Source organism: Caloenas nicobarica, chromosome 1, assembly GCF_036013445.1.
Source record: "Caloenas nicobarica isolate bCalNic1 chromosome 1, bCalNic1.hap1, whole genome shotgun sequence".
NCBI classification, from domain to species: domain Eukaryota; kingdom Metazoa; phylum Chordata; class Aves; order Columbiformes; family Columbidae; genus Caloenas; species Caloenas nicobarica.
In genome coordinates, this window is record NC_088245.1 from 102,011,014 (window position 1) to 102,036,204 (window position 25,191).

Here is a 25,191-nt window from a genome sequence, read left to right on the forward strand (position 1 = left end):
GGGGCAACAAAAACATTCCTGTTTTATCAGATATGAGAAATTAACTTAAAACTTGGGATTTTAAAATGAAAGTTCTGCACAGTCTCAGGCACTGAAATCGTGAGTCAGTAAATACAGACCTAAACACAAAGCTGAATTTACAAAGATAAATAGGTAGAAATCATGACCAATTCACACAATTATGAAGACTAAAATAGAAAGCAAATGGACTAACTTCTAATAAGGTTATGTCTCTACTGTAAAAACACTACTCTGCTTAGAAAAAATGGGTTTTCTTTAAATTTTACATCTGATATTTGCAGGGTGATACAGTCAAGGCACTGGGGAAAGGAGAAAAGAAAATGGGTGGTATTCACAAAATCTGAATGCTTAGAAGCAGCCTTGGACTCTTACATGAAACAGAGACTGTGACTGTCCCCATGACTTACATTCTGCAAATATTTTCCAATATTTGAGAAACAGCCCTTTTTTCAAACAAGATATCATTTTTCACACAAATAACATGCATTTAAACACAGCTGTAAAGAACGTATTTTCTGAATGTGCTTTACTATGCTTCATCAGGACAAACTGAAAAACTTGCAGAAAATTGGCTTGCATCCTTCTACTTTGGGTAGGTCATACACAATCAAAAAAATTTATAAAATAGCGGTAACTGAGAAAGAGCTATTTCAAGTTTTCTCCAGAGTGCCAAAAGAAGTGTTACTATTGAATCAGAGACTCAGGCCATAGCAGATCAGCGTGAAAGAATTCCTTCACAGCATTACCTACTGTTTCTATTCATGCTGAAAGTTACCCTCTGTATAAAAAAGTATGCAAGTGAGCCAGGCATAGGTGCCTTCGTAGCAAAAAAGTAACTTATTTCAGTTTTACACGCAAAAATGCTGCCCTACAGATCTGGAAATCTTGCAAGCTGTTTTCACTGTATACAGAACCTCATGCATCTAGAAAGAGTTACTGTTCTGAAATGAAGGCAAGGTGCTTTCCATCAGCATCTTAAAAATTTTCTTTCATTATTAAAAAAAAAAAAAAAAAAAAAAAATCAATCCCAGTCACATGAATCCTAACCTGAAATCTACATATGAATATAAATCTGGTGGTTATGTGATGAAGAGGCTTTCAAACAGCTATAAAAGTGTTTTGTTGTTGTTTTTGTTTGGTTTTTATCTTGTTTCTCACCTCCACAGATTTTCTGTTATTTTTGGAGAATTCTATAATTGCATATGTTAATTGAATCTCTACTTTTTTAAGTATGAAGAAATAAACTTTAAAAACACACTTAAAAAACAAACGCTGTTTGCTTTTAAATAACCAGTTGTAGATTTTAGGATTTAAGCATTAAGACTGAAAATCCTGAACTTGCACTTAAGGTAGTCCATGTAAGGTGAATGGTAAAAGAATGAGATACACGAGTCTGAGCTCATTACCTGTTGACGTAGTTCAACTTTTCTCCAATGGACTTTTTTTTGCAGATTATCAGGTTGTTACAACATTCTGAGAAATTTATAAATGAACTACTGACAAAAAGTTTCAACAAAATATATTTATTCAATTTTAGCAGATGAAGAAAATATAATAAATATAGCATTTTCTTACACCCTTCTTTACAAGGTATTTTTTCATTCAAACATCATACTTCTGTCAGAAATTTCAACTAGTATTTCAAATTTTAAAAGACCACATTCACTGAAAATGGCGAGAACTTTTATTGTTAAAAATAACACATAAAGAGTGCAAATGTTTTATTTCTTGTGGCTAGTGCTAAGTGTTCTAGTCCTTATAACACTGAAAGATACGTATTAGATCAGCAATATCACAAGCATCCAACTATAGGATGCAACTGTCCAATGCACAACTATTATGTTAAGTGAACAATGCAGATTGTAATTTTTAAGGTACAACCTTGATTCGTCTCTCAAAATAACATCAAAAAAGACTTTTCCAAATTTCTGCAATTATGACAACACAAGATTTTTAAAAATCCCACACTCAAGTCCTCAGCTGAAGCAAAATGGTTCTAGGCTTGAACTTCCTAAAAACAAGACAACTACCAGGCAAGCAGAATTCCGTTCTGACATTTTCATACAGGTCTTCAGAGTGCAACTGATACTTTGTCAACAGATGTAAACGCAATTCCACCATGATTTTTATTTCCACAAATTGGAACTGGGACAGCAATCCCCCAGATTTTGTAGGATGCCTGAAGCTCCATTTTGACAGCCATCGGGTTTTGTTAATTTTCTGTATACCATCTATTCAAACCAGTTTTCTTTCAGTAAAAAACGCACAGCATCATCAAATCCATTTTGGTACAATGATTCCATTTTCTCCTGCTTTGGTGGGAACAAAGCTTGATTAAGTCTTACCAGGTTCGCCAGAGACAGCTGCAACAGAGCGAGAAGCTATAAATTAGTTTATTAAAGCAACTTATCTAGACTTAACTGTGTTGCTATCTGTTGTATCATCTGTTTCATGTACCATATGCAAAATCAAAAATCCATGGCTATGCCTACACCAGTAAATTAACCATGTCCAGGTACACTGTGGAGCGCCAAGACAAGTCTGGATATACACTATTAAACTCACAGCCTCCAAGTCAGACTGTCTGCCTGTAAAACTGCCTGAAGTTTCTGAAACATTTTAACTTCAGAAACATTCCCACAACCGTCTGGCAGAGTGGTAGTTGGCACATGCTAAAGTTGTGCAAGAAAATATTTTGACAGCTTACCAGCGCAAACAACCACATTCTTGAGAAAATTCCCAGGCAATGTTTGCCATATGAGTATAAATATAGCTTGTAGTACCAACAAATTAAGAACCACTCAGCATCTCAAGTGGTCACTTTGATGGTGTAAAAAGATTTCAGAACTTTGTTCTTGATATAAAGACATTATTAAGTTGTTTACAACAAATTAAAAAATATAATTAGGTTTAATAAAGTTCTGAACACTTCATTTATATGATTAATTTAATACTTTAGCCACATAATTTATTAAACACAATTCTGAAAAACAATATCAAAATAATCTTCATTATTTGAAGTAAGCAATTATTCAAATTCTGACACTAATAGATGGAGGAGGTTCAAAGAGACGGAAAACTGATCACATTCCAATCTAGATAAATGAAGATACACAACTCTTCATTTTATGCAGATTACAACATGGCTGAAAAAAAATTATTCTTAGTTTACATTTTTGTCGCTCTAAAAGTCAAGATTGCTTCAAGTGAAATAGTTTAAAATGTTGCCTGAGATTCTGCACAAGCCTGCATTTGCGGGACCCTAGAAGCAACGTAACTCTGCAATTAATTTTCTATCCATAATCTAAATCACCAGCTCATTTTTCTTCCTCTAGATCCACTAGATATTAGAAACAAATCACAATCAAGAAATTAGTAAGCTATTGCATATATTTTCAGTACATATGAAATAATCTCACACTTTATGATCATTTACCAAGCACAATCATTCTTAAAATCTGTGAAACACTATAAAGATTCAGAAATTGGTTCAATTTAGGATGACTTTACTCAAATTAAGAACATATTAAGCCCTGTCTAAAATAAACTTTAAAAGAAAGTACCAATTATTGCTAATCTTTATTTTTTCTTTCTAATGGAGTTTTGTTGACAGCTAGGTCTACTGCTATTCAATATTTTATTTTATCGTGTCAAAGGAAGCAATACAGTGGTTAAAGTTTGTGAGACAAAGCTTGCAAAGACAGAAATGTCAATGATGAAAATATGGCCATAAAAATCAGTCTTAGTCTATAATTCAATATACAGAAATATTTCTGTAACATCTAACAAAATAACTTTTGGAAAAACTTTGCAGTCACAAATGTTGAAAATCTTAACATGAGCTGTCTTGAGCAATGAGGTGACAAGTCACTGTGTTCCATTTCAAATGTATGACTTCAACTTGTATTTTAAATTCAGTTAGAGCAGCCAATTAGAGTAAATATGAAGGTATTCTGGAGTTTCCCTCTCTTGAGGTATTCTACAGAAGTCTTGCTTCCCCCTCCGCCCTTACTTAAAGCAAGCCTAGATTATTTCCATTTAATAGCCTGCAATAATTTGCTCAATTTTGTTTTTCAATCTTTCTGACAAAATTTATTCTATGTTTTCCTTCTCTTGTGTTTAAGAAGTTGTTTACGCTCCATTTGCAAAAGAGAAAATGCCAAAACATTACTTAAGTTGATATGTAAGCAGAAAATAAACACTTAAAAATAAGCGTAACCTTAACTGTTCAACTGCCTTTTCTTCATAAGTTATTTAATAAACAAGCTACTCACCATTATATCTTGTTTTGCAAATTTAACATAAAGATCCACACGTCCCTTATCTTGTGGACAGATATCTAATCGACCGCTGAAAGGAGAAACTGTCACAGTTCTTCCAACAGGCAAGATAGGAAGGCCATTGGTGAGGCCACCATCAACCCACTTCTATTGAAAAATAAAAAATATTTTCAAAGTAACCTTAGTATGTTCATAACCAAATTCTTCATCCTTCCTGTCCCTGACTCCTCCACCCCACCCTCAAGAAAACTTAGAAGTTTCCTTCTCAGAATACCGTGAATAAGCTTGAATATGAGGCATAAAAATCATAGAACTGACAATGTACACAGACTGTTTAACCAATGAACTTTTGGCTTAATGTGTAAATACATATGTAATATATTTATCACACTACAGATAAGGCTTGTTTGTTGATTAATAATACAATTTCCCATGCAGAAAGTTTCTCAACATACATGAAAAGATTCTCAATATTACATGTGAACCATGTTCACAGAACCATAGAATCGTACTCCTCTAAAACATTACTCTGATTGAAACTAGGAGCTGGACAATCTGTACGTGCAGGTAAACTGACAGCACAAGCTAAACCAAACATGAGTTCTCTCTTCTTCTTTCAGAGCCTCTTGTCTTCTTACATACACACAAGACAGCAAGAGCTGGAAAGTGGAGGATAAAGGTGGGAGGGAGCTGAACAACTATGGCACCTAAGAAGGAGCAGACATCTAGTCTGCCACAACAATTGAGTACATGAAAGTATGAGGAAGAAATAACAAAAGCAACCCATGAATTTCTTGCAGAGCCTCACATATTTCTTGATTATAAAGGCACTCCAAGTGCACAAGCCTGCTCTTCACAGTGACCACAGCCAAATTCCATCCCAGTGTAAACAGGGACAGCTGTGACATCTCTCATCAATATAATTTATGCATTCGTATTACTTTCTCTGCTAACATGCATAACCCAAAACTCAACATCGGTCTATGGATAGAAGCATTCACTGACATCATACATGACATCTGGTGATCAGATGCATCTCACCAAACTTTACACATCGACGTCCAATTAGTCACTCTACACTTCCATTATCATCAAGGGAGAGAAAACACTTCTAGCATAATTCACCTTGCCCTATGTTTTAGAGCCTGACTCTTGACATTAGCTGATGTCGGTACTCACAATCCGACATTGAATTTCTTCACTTTCCACAAAAACTGTATTTCTTAATGCTTAGGACTGAGATTGTTTTGCCTTAGAAAAGGATTTAAAAAAAAAAAAAAATCAAAACCACGCACAATCACACAACAATTCCAAAACCTTATAAAGCTATCTTTCAGATTTCTTGAACTCCATTACACCATTGCTGCAATAACTGCAAGTAAAGCTGCAACATACCTTAACATTTCTAACACCAAGGCTTTTTTCTATGTGTGTGTGTATGTTATTACTGATTTATATGCAATGTTTATATGCAATGACCTCATCAATGTTTATAAATATATAAAGGGTGGGTGTCACGAGGATGGAGCCAGGCTCTTCTCGGTGACAACCAACAGTAAGACAAGGGGTAATGGGTTCAAGCTGGAACACAAGAGGTTCCACTTAAATGTGAGAAGAAACTTCTTCTCAGTGAGGGTGACAGAACACTGGAACAGGCTGCCCAAGGGGATTGTGGATTCTCCTTCTCTGGAGACATTCAAAACCCGCCTGGACGCCTTCCTGTGTAACCTCACCTAGGTGTTCCTGCTCTGGCAGGGGGATTGGACTAGATGATCTTTTGAGGTCCCTTCCAATCCCTAACATTCTGTGATTCTGTGATTCTGTTCCTTGGAATACTAAGTGGCTTTTTGTGGCAATTCCAACAGCAACAAGAACAGTGGAGTCCCTGTCTAAGCAAAGTCAAAGACACCGTAACAGACGACATTATTAATGTCTTTCACAACAAGTCTAGCTTAGTATTTTTATCACTTAAAAGCTCTCCTACTTCTAAAAATTCTGATTATTTAGGTTTTTTCCCCTCTCCTCTTATGCTACTTCAATATTTATTTGATAATCGCCACATTACCAAAGCAAGGGAAATACTTTTTATTAAGCACTATCTTTTGTAGATTCTGTTATTCCTGGATGACATGCCCTCTGTCATTTTATTTTCTTTCAAGCATTTGGGTGAAACTGCTTCTCAGTCAAAAATATTTTGGCTCCACAGTCCCTGTGTTACATAGTTAAAATAAAACATTTACATGCTGCAAATAAAGAGATGTAATGCCCCAGATTCTTTTAATTCCATTAACCAATTTTTGAAAAATTCTTCTTATCTGATGAGGTAAATTCCTGGTAACTTCTCAATTAGTTTCTCTTTCGTAAGTACAGTGCAAAAATAATGTTCTTAAATAATGTGCAATGAAAACCAAACCAGACAATGAAACTGAGGATGCAAGCTGGACCTAACAGAATCTACCCAACTACCAGTAGATGTGTTTTATAAAGCTGTTCTGTACAAACTACAGTGACACAAATTACAGCCTCATCATCAGATACAGTCAACTCAATCATCTGCAGATCTTTACCTGGCTTAAAGATTAACCTTGTCAGAGATTCAGAGGACACCAAACCAACTCAAAGAAAGACAGTTTCGCATGGAGTAAGTTTGCCCTGCTGTTACAGGAAGCCAAGGGCACCTTAAATACCCAACCCAGGTAAAAAACTGGCCAAATCCAGCTAAGGCCATTAACTGACTATAAATTCTCAGATGTCATCTTACACTCCCTTTCCCTTCGGATTATTTCTAGGCTCATGAAACCAGAAAAAAACACACTATGAACAGATTGATGTTATGTCTATGCTACCAAGCAATTTAGCTTATTCGCTCCAAAAGTCTAGCCTCCAAACATGCATAATCCAGGTATGCCAGCTAATTCCAGTGTGAGTCAAATGCTTCCCGAAAAAGAAAACTGAAGTGCAATGCTGGGAACAGTTTACCCTGGAGTTCACTCTCTGTAGTCAGTATGAACAGGCTAGAAACAGGTTTGGCTATTTTCTGATACTATTCCAGCAAAACTGCTCCTCACATATCATGCGATGTACCTCAGATAATATATACTGAAAAATATATATCTCTATATGTACATACATATATATATACACACACACATATCTATATATATGTGTGTGTGTATATATATATACATACATACACACACACACACACATATATATATATATACACACACACACACACAGAAACACTTTTTAAAAACACTCTCAGATGACCTGGTGATATGTATACAGGTGACACATGTAGCTCTGAGAAGATCCAGACCAACTGTTCTGAAGCACAGTCAAGGCCAGTAGATTGCAGCAACAAGCAGGGAGTAAGCTCAATTCCCTGCTGCCATGGACCATCATAAGGTCTGAGGAATTTACTACCTTAAACTAGTGTAAAGGCAGAGAGACAGAACAGTGGACTGTTACAGTAAAGCTTTCAGGAAACTTGGAATATGATACCAATATGACAGGTGGCCTCACACAGCAAAATCAATATCCAATCCGTCTTACTGACTTCAGTGCTTACCATGTCTGGATCATGAAGTTACACGCCATGTATCTGGCTCTACACTGCATGCTTTAGGGCCCCTATTACCCACCCACATACCCTCACTACCCACTAATCCAAACCATGGAAATACTACTGCAAGAGAGAACCTAAGCTTTTGCTCTCACCCTGCTCTAAGTATTTTAGACTAAAGACTGGAAGTCACATACATTTACAGGCAACAGTTTTCTCAAACAAACAAAAAACCAAACCCACAAATACACCCTTTTACAGAGTATGAAAAAAAATCAGTGCAAAGATGCAGAACTAATCATTCCAACAAATAACAATAAATGAAAGCAACCTCATTCCCAGAAATTGTCTTTTCTGAATCTCACTTAGTAGTAGAAGTAGCAGAGTAATAAGATGCTTTGGGAATCACAACAAGTTTTCAAGTATAAGAACCAGTTTCTGCAAAACATTCACTGAATTCACTTTTGAATGCAAAAAATAAAGTTAGGTAGGAATGAGAACTGTCTACTAGGAAGAGGCTGCAGGTGTTTCAGTAAATACTGCAGTAACTATACAAATCATAATAGCAGCAGGTTTCAAATAGGTTTTGCACAGAACTCTGAGCCAACTTCTCAATTTCTTAATTGAAAGAACACCATAAGAAGTTTAATGACACTTTCTTCCCTTTAACTAATGGCAGAATGAACCTAAAACATCCACATAAGCCCTTTGAAATGCACAAGCAACATATAGACTCCAATCAACAAAATTTCCAGACCCTGGAAAGCTACGAGCAGTCTCCATTTAACTCAAGCAGTCAGGCAATACTGACTTAAACCCTTCAAACATTTTAGCTGATATGTGTTGCTGTATACGTAACTCTAAAGCTGATAAGCTTTCTGACATAACAAACTTCAACTTTGTCTTGCTAGAAACAAATGCATATGGTTTCATGTTGGTTTTTTGTTTTTTTTTTTTTTTTTTTTTCCAGGGTGGTTACCAAGATTATAGGCGTCCTAAGGGCATCATTTACATGTGTAGAGGAAATAAAGGAAAGAATATAATGTATTTCTCAGAAGGAAATAGGTATTTTCATGTTTCTAGTAATTACAAATGGACTAAACAGGCAAAATTATACTTAAAATGTTAATATATTTATGTAAAAAATGACCAAAAAGTTCTTGAACCTGAATCAAGTACAGGCAACTGTAAAAAGGTTTTCTTATAGTAGTGTACACCTCTGAAAACTTCTTAGCTGTGTGCTATACAGGGCAAAAAAGTTTATTCTTTAATGGTTGTCCATAGGTAGGAGATTTGAAAATACCTAGTAAGCATGTCATTTTGTACAGAACATGAGAAGAACACATATGTAAACACAGACACACTCCAGCAGCATCCAATCTGCCAGAACCTCCCTTATCATTCCTTCCATTAAACAGTAAAGCAGAATAGTGTGCCTTTAAATTGCAAAAAACATTTTTGAGTTGGTAACATAGCTTGTTATGAGAAGCAACTTCACCGAGAAGCTTCTTCTCATGGTAAGTATTAGACATTATCTTTAGGAAACAGCTTCATGCTATAGAGGTCATTTCAGGCTCAGCACACACAATTTTTTAAACGACACATCAACAAACTCATATCATAATTCGTGGTGTTAATATACAGTATCAACAGAAACAGTAACGATTCTACAAAATATAGTACTGCAGTTGCCTTCCCTTAAGGCCAAATAATTACTTCATAAATGAAGAGTGTTCTTACACACAGAGAAAAAACAGTTGGGAGTTAATGAAAAATTACCTCTCCTTTGTATTCAACTGGCTTGATTCCTGCATATAGTGGTATAAAACTACTTGCTAGCAGGACCTAGAGAAAAGAAAGTAGAAAGAACAGAGAGCAAAACTGAAGAAAATGCAACAAAGTAATTCTAAACCAATACATATTTTCATACATATTTATCTATATTAAATACTACAGCAGTAATCAGTCAGTATATCAGTTTTACATAAAACCATTGTCATCTCAAAATGTCTTGTTGTGTTATGTCAAAGTGCAATTCAAATCATTCAATAGGGTTTTTTTTTAACGACTTGACAGTGACAACTCTCAAAATATCACAAATTAACTAATTGATTAATGTGATTCAAGAGTATCAACTTAGTCTTATACAATGTGTAGTAAATCTATAATTTTGCAGAAACTAAATATGCATATGTTGGAAGAAAAAAAAGCAATATACGGCATTGTCAAAGAAGCAGCCGACTCAATCATTCTGCTGGCATTTTTATATAGTGTTTACTCTTTTAATCAGATTTTCTAAGAAGTTAAAATTTTCAAAACACTATAAACAGCCTGAAAATGCATGTGTATCTTTATCAGTATTGATACTTTGCATTTAATACATTCAAGTATTAATAAATTACTATTTGCCCTGCTGTAAGCCTACATTGCTGTGTACAGCAGTTCTCAACCTTTATGGTTTTTATTTAGATCAGGACACCTCTTCTGTCATGTATAGATCCGCACACACACATACCTTTCTATCCAGTTATAGCAATATCTATGAGAAAATGCGTGTGTATCTCCATACCTATGTATCTACCCATATATACAATCAGTATACAGCATTTCAAAGAGAAGGGATGTGTGGATGAAGCGCAATATGTCAGAAATTTTCATGTGGCTAAATGTGGCGCATATGCATGCATATGCTTGCATGGCCGCAAAAGAGACAAATCTGGGGAACAAAGGTTACATTTTTGAGTATACACTACATGGAAGGTGATCGGGTGCAAAAAAAGCCACGACCCATGGAGATTACAGAAGAAAATGCCTGAGCTCTTTTTGGTGGAGCTGCATTTATTTTTACAACAAGTTAAGCTACTTTCAGATTTAGACACCTCTCCTCTAGCAAGTTTTAACTAAGGTTCTCTATGAAGGCTTTAACTTTCACTTCAAGAACTCTTTTCTTGCCTATTTCTCTTCCCAGTGATCTAAAGGACCAGAGTTTTGTCTGAGCTCAGATAAAAAGGCTTTCTCTTCTTATTTTCCAAATGTGAAATTGTAGCTGTTGCTCTACCAGACAGGTCTTTCTGTCACAAAAGCATAAGATAAGGTCCCCCTTGAACCTATTCGTCTCCAGATTTTCAAACGTGACATCCTACAGGGTTTTCGAGTTCCCAACATCAGCTTCCTCCCTTGCCCAACTCCCTATCTCCACCATCCTTCAACTCCATCTCAGTACCTTTTGCCCTTCTAAACTAAGAAATGTGGACAAAAGCTTTAGGGAAGGAAAAAAAGAGTCAAAACCAGGTGATCCCTGCAAAGTGTGAATTCTTTTCAAGAAGACTGAAGAAAGCAGTTGGCCCTCCTTATCAAGTCACTTAGACCTCAAGATGGAAGAGACGAATAAGTTTTAAAAACTAGCACTTTCAGTATTTCCCTAGCACTAACAGACCAGCATGGACTCTGTTCACTGCTCCCACCTTTCCAAACTAAATACAACAGTGTTCTGCCCTGCTCCATCACAAATGTCCAAATCACACCTTTCTTTCCCCACACCTCCAGTTTAAGAACTGCAAGTCTAGGAATGCTGGCACATGATTGTCTTCACATATGTAAAGACTGTTTCAAAATTGGGAGATTATTAACTGCCTTTCCACACCCACTGGGAATAGTAAAAGAAAGTAAGAGCTTAAAATTGTAGCAACACATCCTCAGTTTAGCCATTATGAAAAACTTCGGAACCATGAGGCTTGTTAAGCATTGAAACCAATTGCATATGGAAGTTGAAAGATTTCTGGCAGAGAGTACAGAAGTTTTGCTGTTGTGAAACACTCTCTGCCCAGCAGTACTTTTATCCATGCTTTGGATATAGTTGGTCATGTCCAGGAGAGGCACAATACGCTTTCATAAACCTAACAAGCTCTAACCTCCATGCTACCTGGGCAGCCATCAACATTCAGACTGTTGCATAAATGACGCATGCGCAGCCAAAGGTACGCACAAAACATATTACGAGATGCCCTGCAAGAATAGCCAATATGAATGTACTCCAATGAGCAATTATTTGGAATTTTATTACTATTGTTCCAACTCATTCCACTGCTAGCATATGGAACAAAAGAATAGAACAGAGTTGGTAAGTCTATTAAAGAACTATTGAAATAATAATAAAAAGTATATACTTTCAAGGTCATCTTGAAGCTTCTAATTGTCTCCAAGTTAGAAGATTTCACTGCAAAAAAATCCATAAACCTACAGAATAATAATCTCCATGCTTGTCACTGTTGGCTACCATAGCTAGAAGTAACGCTGGATAATTTGAGATAAACTTTTTGCATAATTATCTTTGCATGATTAAGTCCTACAAATTTTCAAAACTGATTGACCGTGTATAAAAATAACAGGACAAGATTTGTTTTAAATGATACTTTAAAGGCAAACTTCCCATGCATACTTTTGAGATTTTGTTAACCAGTACCATTTTTTTTCTTTAAGTGTTAATTATAAGGAAGCTCTTATTTACTCTAAGCATCCACAATGATAGGGAAAGAAGGGATTCCTTCTTATTGTACTTCCTCCTTTATTCTGCTGTATGACATCCACCACCAAGATAAAATCGACTACTAGAAAGAACAATTGCTTTACATACATCTGAATCCTCCTACCATTTCATATCAGCTTATGCATACAATCCTGATCCAAATTTAAAAAGTGGCATTCAAAAGAAGAGATGGGCAGTAAAAGATATGCTTTCCAGTGACAGTTAAAATACAGTTTATGCATGGTACTTAACATTACATTATATTTATTCCCCACAAAGACTTGTAGAAAGTGTTGGATTTTATTTTGTTTTTCCAAGACAGGAACTTCCTTTATTTTCTTTTGTGACTGAACATAATATAAATGGTATCAGTGAAGTAAGAGGTCCAAAAAGACTCAGCAAATTGTTACAAAATTTGGAGATTCTCTATTTTATTCTCATCTACTGTAGCCATTAGTTACCCTGTTACTTTTTAAATAGATTTTCCCTTCAAGGTAGTACTTTAAAAACAGATAAAGGGCACACACACACAAAAAATAAATTTTGGCAATAATTGTGAAACTGCAAGACAAATTGTTTATTTTATACTATCAGTGGTTCTGCAACCATAAGTGATTGCTTGAGTAAAACCGTGCTTTCTTGTACAGCTAGTAACATACTCCTAAGCCTTGAAGAAACTCGAGCATCTCTATTTAAAGCAGCAATATTCAACTTCATTACCTTAATGAGGTCCTCCCTGGAGGCAAAACTTGAAACCAAGTGATTTTCCCCATTTTTCGTGTTAGTGACTGACACATAGAGCCGGTTCTCAGCTATCTCATGAGCATTAGAAGGAAGAATAGACTCTATGCCTTCCCTAGAGTAAAGAAAATGCTAAATATTATTCACTATTGTTATTTAAAAACTTTGCAGATATGGTAGGGGAAAAGAAAGAGTGCTGATCTCCCCACAGTGCAGAAAAAATACGCACACTCTCTATTTTCATTTAGAGAGTTTCACAGAAAAATGATCTTATGGATGAATTAAGACAGGTACCTCAGTGTTTTCATAAAATCGTAACCAGGAGTTACAGCACCGAAGTCCAATTTTCGAACTTCCTCTGCAAATCCATAGGTAAACTGCTTACATGTCTGCAAATTAAAATATTCACCATTAATTATGTTTTCTCTATGGGAAGTATGTTTAATTGTGTATCTAAAACATACTAGCCGCTAAAGCTTTAATGAAGAAAGAGCTACAAGAAACAGCTAAAAAAAAATTTCCCATATGTGCTTGGTTTGTAACAAGATACATATGACAAAATGTTGATCCTTTTAGAAAAAAAAACTCTAATAAAACAAGTTCCCTATTTTAAAATAAATAAATAAATAGTGACAATAGTAAACCCTCAAAAGAACACTCCTTTACCAATCAAGGAAAGTTAAAAGGCTATTTTTCTATGTATTACCACTGTTAAATAATCAGTTTTCTGAACTATGCCATTACAAGAACAATCACTTGTATTTCAAGCATAAAGCCATCTTTTATTTTAAAAACTACTTCAATACTAATACCAGACACAAGTACCTTAAGATGCCTACAAGCATTAAAAAAGTTACCAATATTACAATTTCTTCTTACTAATGCAAAAAACATCCCATTAGCCAGTACATGTATTTAATTAATAAAATACTATGGTAGTATTTAATTATTGCAATACTATAACGGAAGACAAAGAAAGAACAGACAACTGCAGAAAAGCAGGCAACATATTCCACTGCACAGAGAACTTCTTTTATGCAAGCTGAAATGCCAAGCAGTAATGACTGCAGAAAAACAGCTTGAAGTATGAGCCAGAAGAATTCCAAAAGGAGAGTAAAGGGATAGGTAGCATTTATTTTTTAGCAAAAAGATTGTGAAACAATGAATTACAATTCTCAACGCTTAAGACTCACTATTCAGTATTCCTGTTACTTTTGAAAATCCTTTCATGCAGACTCCTATAATGATTTTAGGGACCTGGGGAAAAGCTATATCAAATTTTATGCAACTTTCTGAAATTAGTACTCAATAAATATATTATACCCATATTCACCTATATAACCACATTTTTACAGAATAAAAGATTCATCTATAAGTAGTTTGGGGTTCCTGGCTTACTAGCTTCCTGCATGAAGAACAAATGTGTTGCGAGTTACAAAATAAATGATTGATGTGACAGGGGGAAGGGAAAAAACCTAAAAAATGAAGAAAATGTGTCCTATTGAGTAGGAGAGTATAGGACTTAATGAATGGAAAAAAGAAGCAAAAGAGTTGGGGTGAGGATTACTACAAGATCAAGAGGAAGCTGGTTGGAGCAGTTTAACTTCCTCATATCACTTGTATGACAGAGCAGTCACCTAAGTGAAAGACAGAAATGTAATTCTTGCATCCACTTTCTCTGTATGGCCTTGTCATAAATGTATTAAAAAAGTTAAGAGGTGTACATCTCTTAAAACAACAATCACTGTAAAGATTTGTGCCAATTCATTCCACATAGGTAAGATTTGCACCTTTACCATGGGAGGTACTTGCCATTGCCAGTTCCAAGTCAATTCAGATATATAAAAATAATTATATGCACCACATCTTGAATTTATTCTACATTAAGCAGTTAGGCTTCTTCTGTAGTCGATCAGCTGCAAAGAGGCACATTCAGACACCTTTCTCTCTTAACAGAGAAGAAACCCACAAACCCTACATAGATGCACCTGAGAACTACTATCTTTAGTCTAAGATGCTTTAGTAAAGTGTCAGGGAGCTGCATGAATCCAAACCTAGTCAAATGACAGAAAACTACTTTCAATATTACAAGTACTAAGAATAGACCCTACCTGGACTCTCAATTCTTGCTGCCAAAAGCAACAATTTCTTACAGCTATGAATTGTTTATAATTTTGGTGCAAGAACTGTTAAACAACATATCTAAATTTTAAATAGTGACTGAGGACATATTTAGAAATTGTAACTACTTCTATTGAGTTAAGTAAACTTGACATCAAACATGATCACAGTACTTTAGAAATAAACAGGTACTTATCTATAACTCTATAAGCCTCCCTGGAATTCTCAAGTCACATGGTTTTTCAACAGTGACAAAGAAATCAAGATACAACTGAAAATCATTTGCAAACTGTCATATTAGAACACCAACAGTCAAAACAAGAAATCCACAATGTTACATTCTCTCCCAGATAAGGAAAGGTTGTATTAGAGCTTTGAGACTAGGAGATGGAGAAAGTCCCAATTATAGCTTGCCTAACAGCCATCTCTGGAGTGAGGGGAAAAAAAAAAAAAAAGCAAGCCTCATGAAAGAGTTATATTTGTGGATATGAAACATTTCAGGTTAGAAATGTAATAAAGCTAATAATATAATTATCCTGATATGAAAAGTTAATTCTGTTCAGTACACAACGTTGCCTTTGCTCAAATACCATGAGAATTAAGAAGAATTATTCCCCCCCAAATACCTCTCAATTTTCCATTTAAACAATATAAGAGTGACTAAAAAAGTAAATAATTTAAAAAATCAAAAGGACTAAAAAGTTCAAGAAGCATTCCTCTGTTTGCATTAAAATGACATATTTTCAAGGAAAAATCCATGAGATTCAAGTATAGGCTTAGTTTCCACAAACATAAACAATAAAAACTCTTCTAATGTCTGCTGTGCCCACCATATAAAAAATTAAAGTCAGAGGTATGCATTATACCAGGCAAACTTGAAACTGAACTACTAGTCAGAGGCTACAGAAAAGGAGTAACACCTGAACAGAATGCAGGTAAGGTTCTCTTCATAACAGAGGAGAATTTTCCTAATACCAAGTCATAAAAGGTTGCACCTAGGGGGTGGTGGGGTGGAAAGAGGCCAGGGAAGAACTTCCTGCTGAAAGCTAACATAGCTAAGATATGAAAGCTAAGATAGCTAACAGCACGCGAAGTTCATATCACAGCAGAAACAAACAGAAAGATAAGTGGCAAAGTATGGTACTGGCTGGAACTATTGTTTAAATCAAATGCAGTGAAGGTTCTAACAAATGAGGCCTGTAGAAAACCTGATGCTCACTGGGCTGAAACCTAAGTGTACTTATAATAAAAATGTAACAGCCTTTTTTCCACCGCAACAATGCTACTTATTGTAATTCAAAATATTAAAGAAATGTTAACATTTGGGCAAGGCCTAGTCCTCTGCATTTTCTAAGGAAAAGTCACTACAGGCACTTCAGGAAGGCAAAGCAGCCTTAACCTAAAGTGAAAAAGAAATACAAGCCAATGGTCTCCCACAGAACCTGTAACAGAGTAATCATTGAATATCACTTTGCTGTCTCTACGTGACACCAGATACATGGTGAGAAAAACGTAGCATCACTTTCAAAAAAACCCAAACACACATGTACGCAGCATGCCAGAACAGAACACTATGAGGGTTAAAATCCTCCCTGCCATACAGTGGGTCTGCTGCTGTTAAGTCATGAACTGTACTGAATCTAAAGGAGGTGGACAAGCCACTTCTTGCTCTGTCTAATGAAGAACAGACAGCAAAGAAAAAATGCGAGCTGTGTGGTGTTCTTTGACTTTATGAACATACAGTCCATCTACCATTTACATCTCCTTTCACAAAAGGATGAAAGGATGGTGCTATGCATTTGCTTAACCAAGCCTACCTCTAGCCAAGAAAATAATTATTAACTTTGTAATGTACACTGATTAAGTGCAAATACATTGCAGTATATTAAAGCATATCTGGTTGCATACAACTCAACACTTACACACATGTAATTTATATTTACATAGCTTAAAATATAAAGTTTGTATGACAGAATTTTGTCATAAAGAAATATTTGCTTCATAAACATTTCTGTCCACAAGTCACAGATTTTGTTAATGAAAACATATACATAAGTCCTGTTCTTTTATAAGAAGCGAGAACAAAAAGAACCAAAATATTTTAAAAATACTTAATAGTAGATGATTATATCAAAAATATTCTTTGAAAGTCATCATGTCCTATACCTATGAGTTTATTAATTTACCTCTAGATTTTCTGGTACTGCTAATAAGACAGTGGCAGCCAGTGATCCCGCAGAAGCTCCCGCAAAAGCTTTCACAACTTTCAGTAACTTCTTACCATGCCTGTAAAAAGCAGCTGCTGCCCCCAAGTGGTATATTCCCAGAAACCCACACGCTGCAAATGACAGATTGATATGTTTCATTTTTGCTGTGGAAACAAAGTTTCACAGTCAGAAAAAGGATCAGTTAATTTTATCTTACAACATACATCTATTCTTTCATCACAGAACACATAATATACTATATTTATATAACGAAAAAAGCAGTTTATTTAATATCAAACAAATAGCAGTTTAGCATCTCCAGAATTGAAAACAACTCTTAAAATACTCCTTAGCACAAATCCTTTTTTCAGTCAAGAAATACAGATATTTATATAAAACATAACTGCACGTTTTCATCTGATTTGTCAAAACAATACAGAAAATAAAAGCAGCTCCTCAAAAGTGATAAAATAATGGTGTTAGACAGTGAACACCATTATCGACCTAGAGTAAAAATCAAATTAATTATAAAACCACTGGCTACTCTGTCGTCATACTCCCCTTACACATACACCACACATACAGCCTTGAACCGAATGGAATTCTCTAAGAAAGCCATTTTTTCCTTCATCTTTGGAACTCATTTGCTTACTAGTATTATTAGTAATCATGGATAGACAAATTCTTATCTAATTTCTTTTTTAGAAAAGAAAAAACACACAACATACCACTGCTATTATTAAAATAAGAAAGAATAAAATCCCACCAAAGTAAAATACAAAGCACTAAATGTAACACACACACACTCTGAAGGTTTCAAGGACAGAACTTAAATCTAACACAAACAGGGAACATGCTTTCAGATCCTTAGGGGTGGTTTATTAAAAAAAAAAAAAAAATATATATATAAAAAATTGTACATTTTATTAGCTCTTCTGTTTCTTCAAATAACTACAATTATGAGAGCAAGCTATTCCACAAATTATGTTGTACAGATATACCAGGTATTGTGCAGATTATCTTAGTATTGCATTAAAATAAACTCCTGGTATATTTGCGTATACTTCAATATGAATGGGACTGGAAAAGCATATCAGTATACTCAGAACTGTACTTGATTTTTTTGGTTCATAACAAGATAGCGGATGTTTCTTTAGGAAATCATCTACAGACACTGTGGTGTCAGTTCTGATGAAGATAGGCAAACACATGCAGCAACAGATTTTGGTTTAAGTTGCCTCTTCAGCGTGGAAATGGGAAGAGCAGGAATGAGGATGAGAAACAGCTTTCAAGACCACTAGGTAAGACAACATGCTAGCAGATAAAATCAGGTTGCTCAGGGCTTTATCCAGTTGTTAATTGAAAAATCATGTAATGTTTAGCTCCTAAGTGATAGTTAGTACCTGTTGCTGGGTGACAGAATATTAAAATCAATCGATATTGTAAATAATCAGCATTACACAGAAGAAACTAACATCTTCATTCAGCATTATGCATCTACTTGCAGGGAGTTTCTGTACATTGAATTGAAGGCCTCTTACAACAAATCTATAACAAAGCACTTAACCTATAAAGAGGATACGAATGAATACGAATCATGGTTCTATACAAACTATATGCTTGATAGATGCAGTTAAGCAATGTCATTCCACCTTGGAAAGGAATCTCTGAGTAAGAGGAAAAAAGAAGAAAGCATTCATTAGATGAATGTCCTGCAAAATCAGAAAAGCAAGAAATAGGAAACCAAGATACTCACTTTTATAAGAATATAAACTTTCCCATTGCTTTTGATTCTTGCAAATATATCATGGTAAGAGTTGATTTGCAAGTTAGAATGGTGTATTTCAGAGACAGTATGATTCAAAAATGTCTTTTGCTTTGATGATCTGGTAGATCACTGCTCTTTTGATCAAAAAGAATAGTAGCGTTACAACAACTCCCAAGAGGATATACAGAGAAAATTAAGTCTACAGTATGACTATTTCCTGCCAAGCTCTTACAGAGTATCAGAAATAGAAGCACAGTCACATCTGGACATCAATCATTTTTTCAGCTGCCTGAGCAAACAGCAGAAATCTTGCCATCTTAGAAATGGTATGAAACACCTGTTCCAAAAGACTTCAGACCAAATATTCTTAGATGGTTTAATGTAAGTTCTGACTGTTAAACTTGAAGTTATCATATTGGCATGTGTTAAGAAAAAATTTCAATGAACTTTAAAAGATACGCAAGTATATTTCAGCTCAACAGTGCAAGCACTATAGAGATATGACATAAACAGGACGTAGCGAATGCTTTTGCCACTGCTTTTCAAAAACATTCTCATCTTACATGATGGCCAAATTTCAAAATATAAAGATTTTAACTGGCTAAGGGCATAGTATGCTTCTGTTGTCTACAAGAAAAGAAACAAGCATAAGAAAAGATAAGTACAAGAAGAAACTAGAAGGACACTGGGGCTGTTCAATCTCATTACAGACAGCGCAGAAGCATTCAGGAATAAACACAGACTCAGGAGTTCTATTTAAAAGATTCTCACACCTGCAGAAAAAAAAAATTAAAAAATCACTGGAGATTAAAAATATACTGGGAGGGTAGAGGGGGCATTTTTCTTTACTCAGCAGTATCTCATCCATTTGTAATGCAAACCTACAAGAGAACGTAAGGAGACAAGCCTGCACAGCAGAATTATGATGTAGTACAATATAGCTTTTTCAGGATAGGTACTGTTTTGCTAATTGTCATGCACAAGAAATAGCACAAGTGTTTCTCATACTGCTGTTTCCTGCGCAATTATATAAACAGTATAGCATCTCAGTGTATTAACCAGTCTAACTACCTCCCTGTCATCCCACCTGTAAACGAAAGCTGAAAATGCCCAAAGCAACTGACTAAAAAGCCTTTACAAACAAAAATTAAAAATTCATAGAATGTGAATGACCAAGCACCCTGAAGCACAGGAGCCAAAATGTATGACGCAAACCAGCACATTTGAGGATTAGTTATTGGCTAGAAATGACAAAACATACAAAGTTACGGAAAGAACTGTTTAGCTAGGCAGCATTTCTAAAATAAAACTCATAATTGTAACTACTGATTTACCTGAATCGGAAATCACCACTCACACAGGAAAGCTTAATAGTTTTTTCATGTTTATAACAGAAAAAAGTTCACTAGCATTGCAGATCATTCACAGTGAATATTCAAGAAATTGATTCTCCCACATAAAAACCAGGTCACACAAAACAATAACCCATGCAATAGACTGTACTCTGCTTAAAGAGTCACCACAGTTGCTAGCAAGAGAATAGGAACACTAAATTTTGCATCTATACAGTCACACGGAACAAGTACTGAAAGAGTTTGATGAGGAAAAATAACACAAAATAACCAGTATACAACCCTATCAACCATTAAGACATTTTGGAAAATTACATGAGTCTTTGCAACCAATAAAAATTGTGTATAGCCCCCTTAAAATTAAAAAATAAACACATCGTATGATACAAAACTTTCAAATTAAGAGTTTAGACCATACTGATTATCAACACAAGATGTCTAGAGAGGACAGGGAAGGCTGACTTCTTAAGAAGAGGGTAGCAAAAGGTTCAATACCTTCTAATGAATGTTGGCTTTCACCACATACTCCACTGGGACTTTTTCCAGCAGCTATTTTAGTTCCCTCTGCACTAGTGGTCATTCCTGTATCTATTACCGATCGTTTATCATTTACCTGGGAAACCTGCAATCAGTCAAGTATTACTATTTAAAAACAACAAGCAATATTTATCCTTAAAGAGATTAATAAAGTCAATTAAAATAGCTGTAAAACCATCCAGATTAATTGTTCAATTGTTTAGTGCCACCCCAACTAATTGAAGCCACAATGTACTAGTATGTATAAAAGTGCATGCAGAAATGTGTATTTTAAAGACAAACTCAGACACCTAGAAAAACTTTCCCATTTGGAGCTGCCAGTGTCTAAGATTAGCCTTAATCTTGTGTCCTTTCCCACTATTTTTGTTTTATGCCCTCAGATTTTTTAAAATGCTTTCATCCTCCCTTATCAAGCCAATACAAATTGTCTTTTTTTTTCCACCTTTCTTGTGCAATATTGTGTTAGTTTTCCAGAGAACTCCAGTCCTATTCTTCACTAAATGGCTGTCACTCTAACTAATAAGCCTGTCAGTTATCATGCAGTATTGTCTGAAGTATAATTTGAAAAAAAATTTTTCTCCCCAACTAAGAACTATCAAACACAAAAAGTTCATTCTGAAACACTGGTTCTCCTGCAACTTCTTACCGCCGGCCCCTTTACCTTGATTAAAGCACCTTCAATTCACAAACAAGGCTGCAAGATCAAAAGCTTAGCTCTGTAGATTCTAAAATAAGTCATATTATCACTGTATTAATGCATAACACTTAGAGCAGCACAAAAATACTTACCTGGAATTTAACTCTGTTACGTGGCACCCTTATGGTGCAATAGTTTAGAATTCCAATCCAGAACTGCTGAGCTTTTGGAAACATGGAAGTACACAATCTGCCTTCTTTCAACTGAAGCAATAGTATTTGAGCACTACGAAGATTTTTAGCAGTCCACATTTTCTTAAAACTGACTTCTAGATGAGGTAACCAAACTGATACTTTCAAAAGATGTTTTACCATGGAGTTACAAAGGAAGTATCAATAGATGAGCTGCTTGGGCATCACAAAAGTATACCGTAGAAACTTCTCTCTTCTAAACACAACTTCTTTAAAAACATTAAAAAAAAGAAAAAAAAAAAAAAGAGTAGTTGAAAGGTAGTTGCACATCAAGGCCCTGATACTGTAACAAGGCCCTCTTCATAACCCTCTCACTTAAAACACAGATGCTTTAACAGTTGATTCACTTGACAATGAAACAGTTCTAGGAAGAACTTCTGTTCAGTAGCTTCTCTCTCTCCCAGCAGTCTCCATCTGGGACTGTATTACTCACCACTAACCATAAAGTCAGTTGTTCAGAAACAGGAAGGACTAAAATTGTTAGTAACACAAAGAACAAACAAATTGTTCCTTTTAATTAACAATATGAATAGTGTTCATTCTACGTCACCTGAAAAATGTTCCAAGGAGCGTTCCAGCAACTTCAAACCACTGCTCGCAAAAACAAAGTGCTGATGTCAAAATCCTAGTATGAAAACCTCAGGCATACCGGCTGGTAGAAGGCAAACCTTGTAACATTCTGTGCTACAAGGATATCATAGGAGTGACACAGAAATCAACTAACTCTAGTTTAACCTAGCAAGACTTTGACCATTAACAGTAATGTATGGAAATGCACTTGTTCAGGTGAAAAGCAAAGCAGGTTATTGCCCTTACTACTAATGCAAACAAATCCGGTGTGATTCTGCGTAGGTAGGGTCTCACAGGTACACTGTCAACTTCAATTTTAACCCAAATCAAATAAGGGAGCTTCATTTTTTTCCCAGTGTTACTGTGTGTGCCATGAAGCCTACAATTCGATTGTATTTTTACTTCCTCTACTTTTGCTGGTAAACAACCAATATGAACAAGGAGAACAGAGCTGAAACGTGAGACAAAATTTTTAAATTTAACAAATGCAGAACGTCAAGCAACAACTGAAGCCAACCACGACGCTAAGAAAAGTCACCCCGTCTTTTACGCTTCTAAGCTTGCGACAGAAGGGCGATTTTTAAGCGGGTTTCTTCCCTTCGAATTTTAACCTCAAGCGCCCCAATCCTTTCCCGTTTCCCCCCGCTCAGGCTCCTGCCTCCGACCCTCCCGGGGCCTAACGCGGTCTACGCGACGCCACGCCTGGGCGCCCTGCCCCTTTGGGCTCCCAGGCGGGACCCGAGCGGCGGCGGGACGGCCCCACCTCCGTCGTTAACGGCCACGGAGACAACTCCGGCAGGGAGCGGCGGAGGCCGCCGACAGCTCGGGGCGGCCGGATCTCCAAGGCGCCCAACGCCCGCCCGCACGTGCCCAACCGCCTCCCCGCGCCGCGCTACCTCCCGCTGCGGCGGCAACGCGGCCTCCGTGCGCTGCGGCGGGCGCCGGGGTGGCCGTGGGGGGGCCGCGGGAGGCCGCGGAGCCTTGGGGGAGCCGCCCCGCCCCCGTGACGCTGCCCCCGCGCGCGTGCGCAGCCGCGGGCGACTTGTCGCCGCGCGGGGCGCGGCAGCCGCTGGGCGATCCGGGCGGCGGTCACGTCCCAAGCGCGGGGAGGAGCTGCGCCCTGGGGCTCCGCCGCGGGGCTCAAGGGGAGGCTGTCGCCGGGCGGGGGGGAGCTCGCTCCGCCTTCGGCACCTGGGCGACAGGTGCTGGGTTGGCCTCGCCCTTCCCTCCCCCGAGGGAGAAAGCGTGCGGGTGCCTTCCTGCCCGCCCCACGCCGTCACCGGGAGACGTCGTGTGGGCGGGTGTCCCCCACCGCCCTACTGCCCTTGTACGGGCCGGGCACCGCCAAGGAGCCGCACAACGCAACCGGCGCCGTGTGGGGGCACCTGTTGCTGAAGGGGTGGCCTCAGGGCTGCAGTACAGTTCATAGATTTGTTCGTTTCTTTGTTTATTTTGCGCGCGCGTGTGCGTTTTAATGAAGGGAGTCTGCGCTCGCTGCGGCAGACGAGTACCAGAGTCGACCCAGCGTGCAGATTCAAGGTGGAGAGGTATCCTGTAGCCAGCGGTGCTTGAAGAAAACTGGGGAGAACAAAGATGCCTGTGAGAGGGAGGAAAAAAAAAAAAAAAAAAAAAAAAAAGGTGTAGATGTGTGGACTCTCCCGGTGTTAAAACCTAAGTAGCTGGGGAGGGAGGGGCGGAAATATATGTGTATATATATGTTAGATTTCATACAGCTTACCCTCCTTCACCTCAGGCATCTATGAGTCTTTCTTCTTACTCGTATATGGGAGGGGGTGGTACGGATTTGGGGTAGAAATGGTGCGAGTGGTTTTAGGGGGAACTTAGACAATTTCTGTTGTCTAAAGTGGTTGTGTACAGTTTAATTCAGTTATCTTTTCAACTGCTAAGTTTATATGTGTAAATATCAATTTGTGCTTCAGTTTAGTCTGTTGTAGACTTTATAGGATTAAAGAATAGCCATATTCCCTTTAGACATTTCAACTTTTGCAGGGTCCTTAAATTTGACTTAAGTTGTTGCTTATCAAATTCATGCCTGTGAGGAACAGAATATGCAGATAACGGTGATGGTTTTTTTCCACTAATTAATTTGACCCCAGCATCTTACAGACAGACATAGATTTGTAATGATGGTATCCTAAGACAGGAAACGCTGGAATAAAGTTTACAGGAGAGTTTCTGCATGGAATTATGCAAAGTGCATATTTCCTTATACAAATGCTACAGAGCTTGTTGTAGCATAACCCACAATTGCACTTCCTGGCCTATCATGAAGCCTAAGTTATCAAAGCTTTGACAGGGAAAAAATCTGTAATATTTAAAAGGTGAATCACCGTAAAATTTGCTTCTATTATGTGTGTATCTTACCAGCAATTTGAAGATGGTTAGTAGTGAAAACATCAGATGTGTGTCCATGGGTCAGAACATTAGAAGATACTGATTTACATATTACTTTTCAGTGTAAGGGAAAAAAAAGCACGTTTAATGTGACTCATGGTAGTGAAATACAAACATTTACAAAATAGCGTTATAGGCATCTTTTTGTTCAACATGACTTTGGAATTGCTTACTGTGAATGTATTCGTTTTCTTGGATCTT

The 25,191-nt window shown here is 36.8% G+C and overlaps 1 protein-coding gene across 9 annotated transcripts; it reads right to left on the reverse strand.

The window, feature by feature from the left end:
• Positions 1-1,600: 1,600 nt before the first annotated feature.
• Positions 1,601-23,563, reverse strand: PNPLA4 (patatin like phospholipase domain containing 4). 9 transcript variants are annotated; one of them, XM_065658288.1, is made up of 10 exons: positions 23,472-23,555; positions 22,556-22,596; positions 21,907-22,214; positions 21,076-21,202; positions 17,440-17,624; positions 13,427-13,521; positions 13,112-13,247; positions 9,646-9,711; positions 4,296-4,448; positions 1,601-2,384 (listed from the first exon to the last, which is right to left on the reverse strand). In XM_065658288.1, exons 3-10 carry the CDS (start codon positions 22,126-22,128, stop codon positions 2,253-2,255), a joined length of 1,116 nt encoding a protein of 371 aa, XP_065514360.1. In that variant the 5' UTR covers positions 22,129-22,214; positions 22,556-22,596; positions 23,472-23,555; the 3' UTR covers positions 1,601-2,252. The 9 variants fall into 9 exon arrangements, with proteins under 9 accessions (XP_065514360.1, XP_065514357.1, XP_065514361.1 ...); XM_065658285.1 differs by having other exon boundaries at positions 22,556-22,689; positions 23,472-23,551; XM_065658289.1 differs by lacking the exon at positions 22,556-22,596 and having other exon boundaries at positions 21,907-22,211; positions 23,472-23,563.
• Between the last annotated feature and the right edge of the window lie 1,628 nt (positions 23,564-25,191).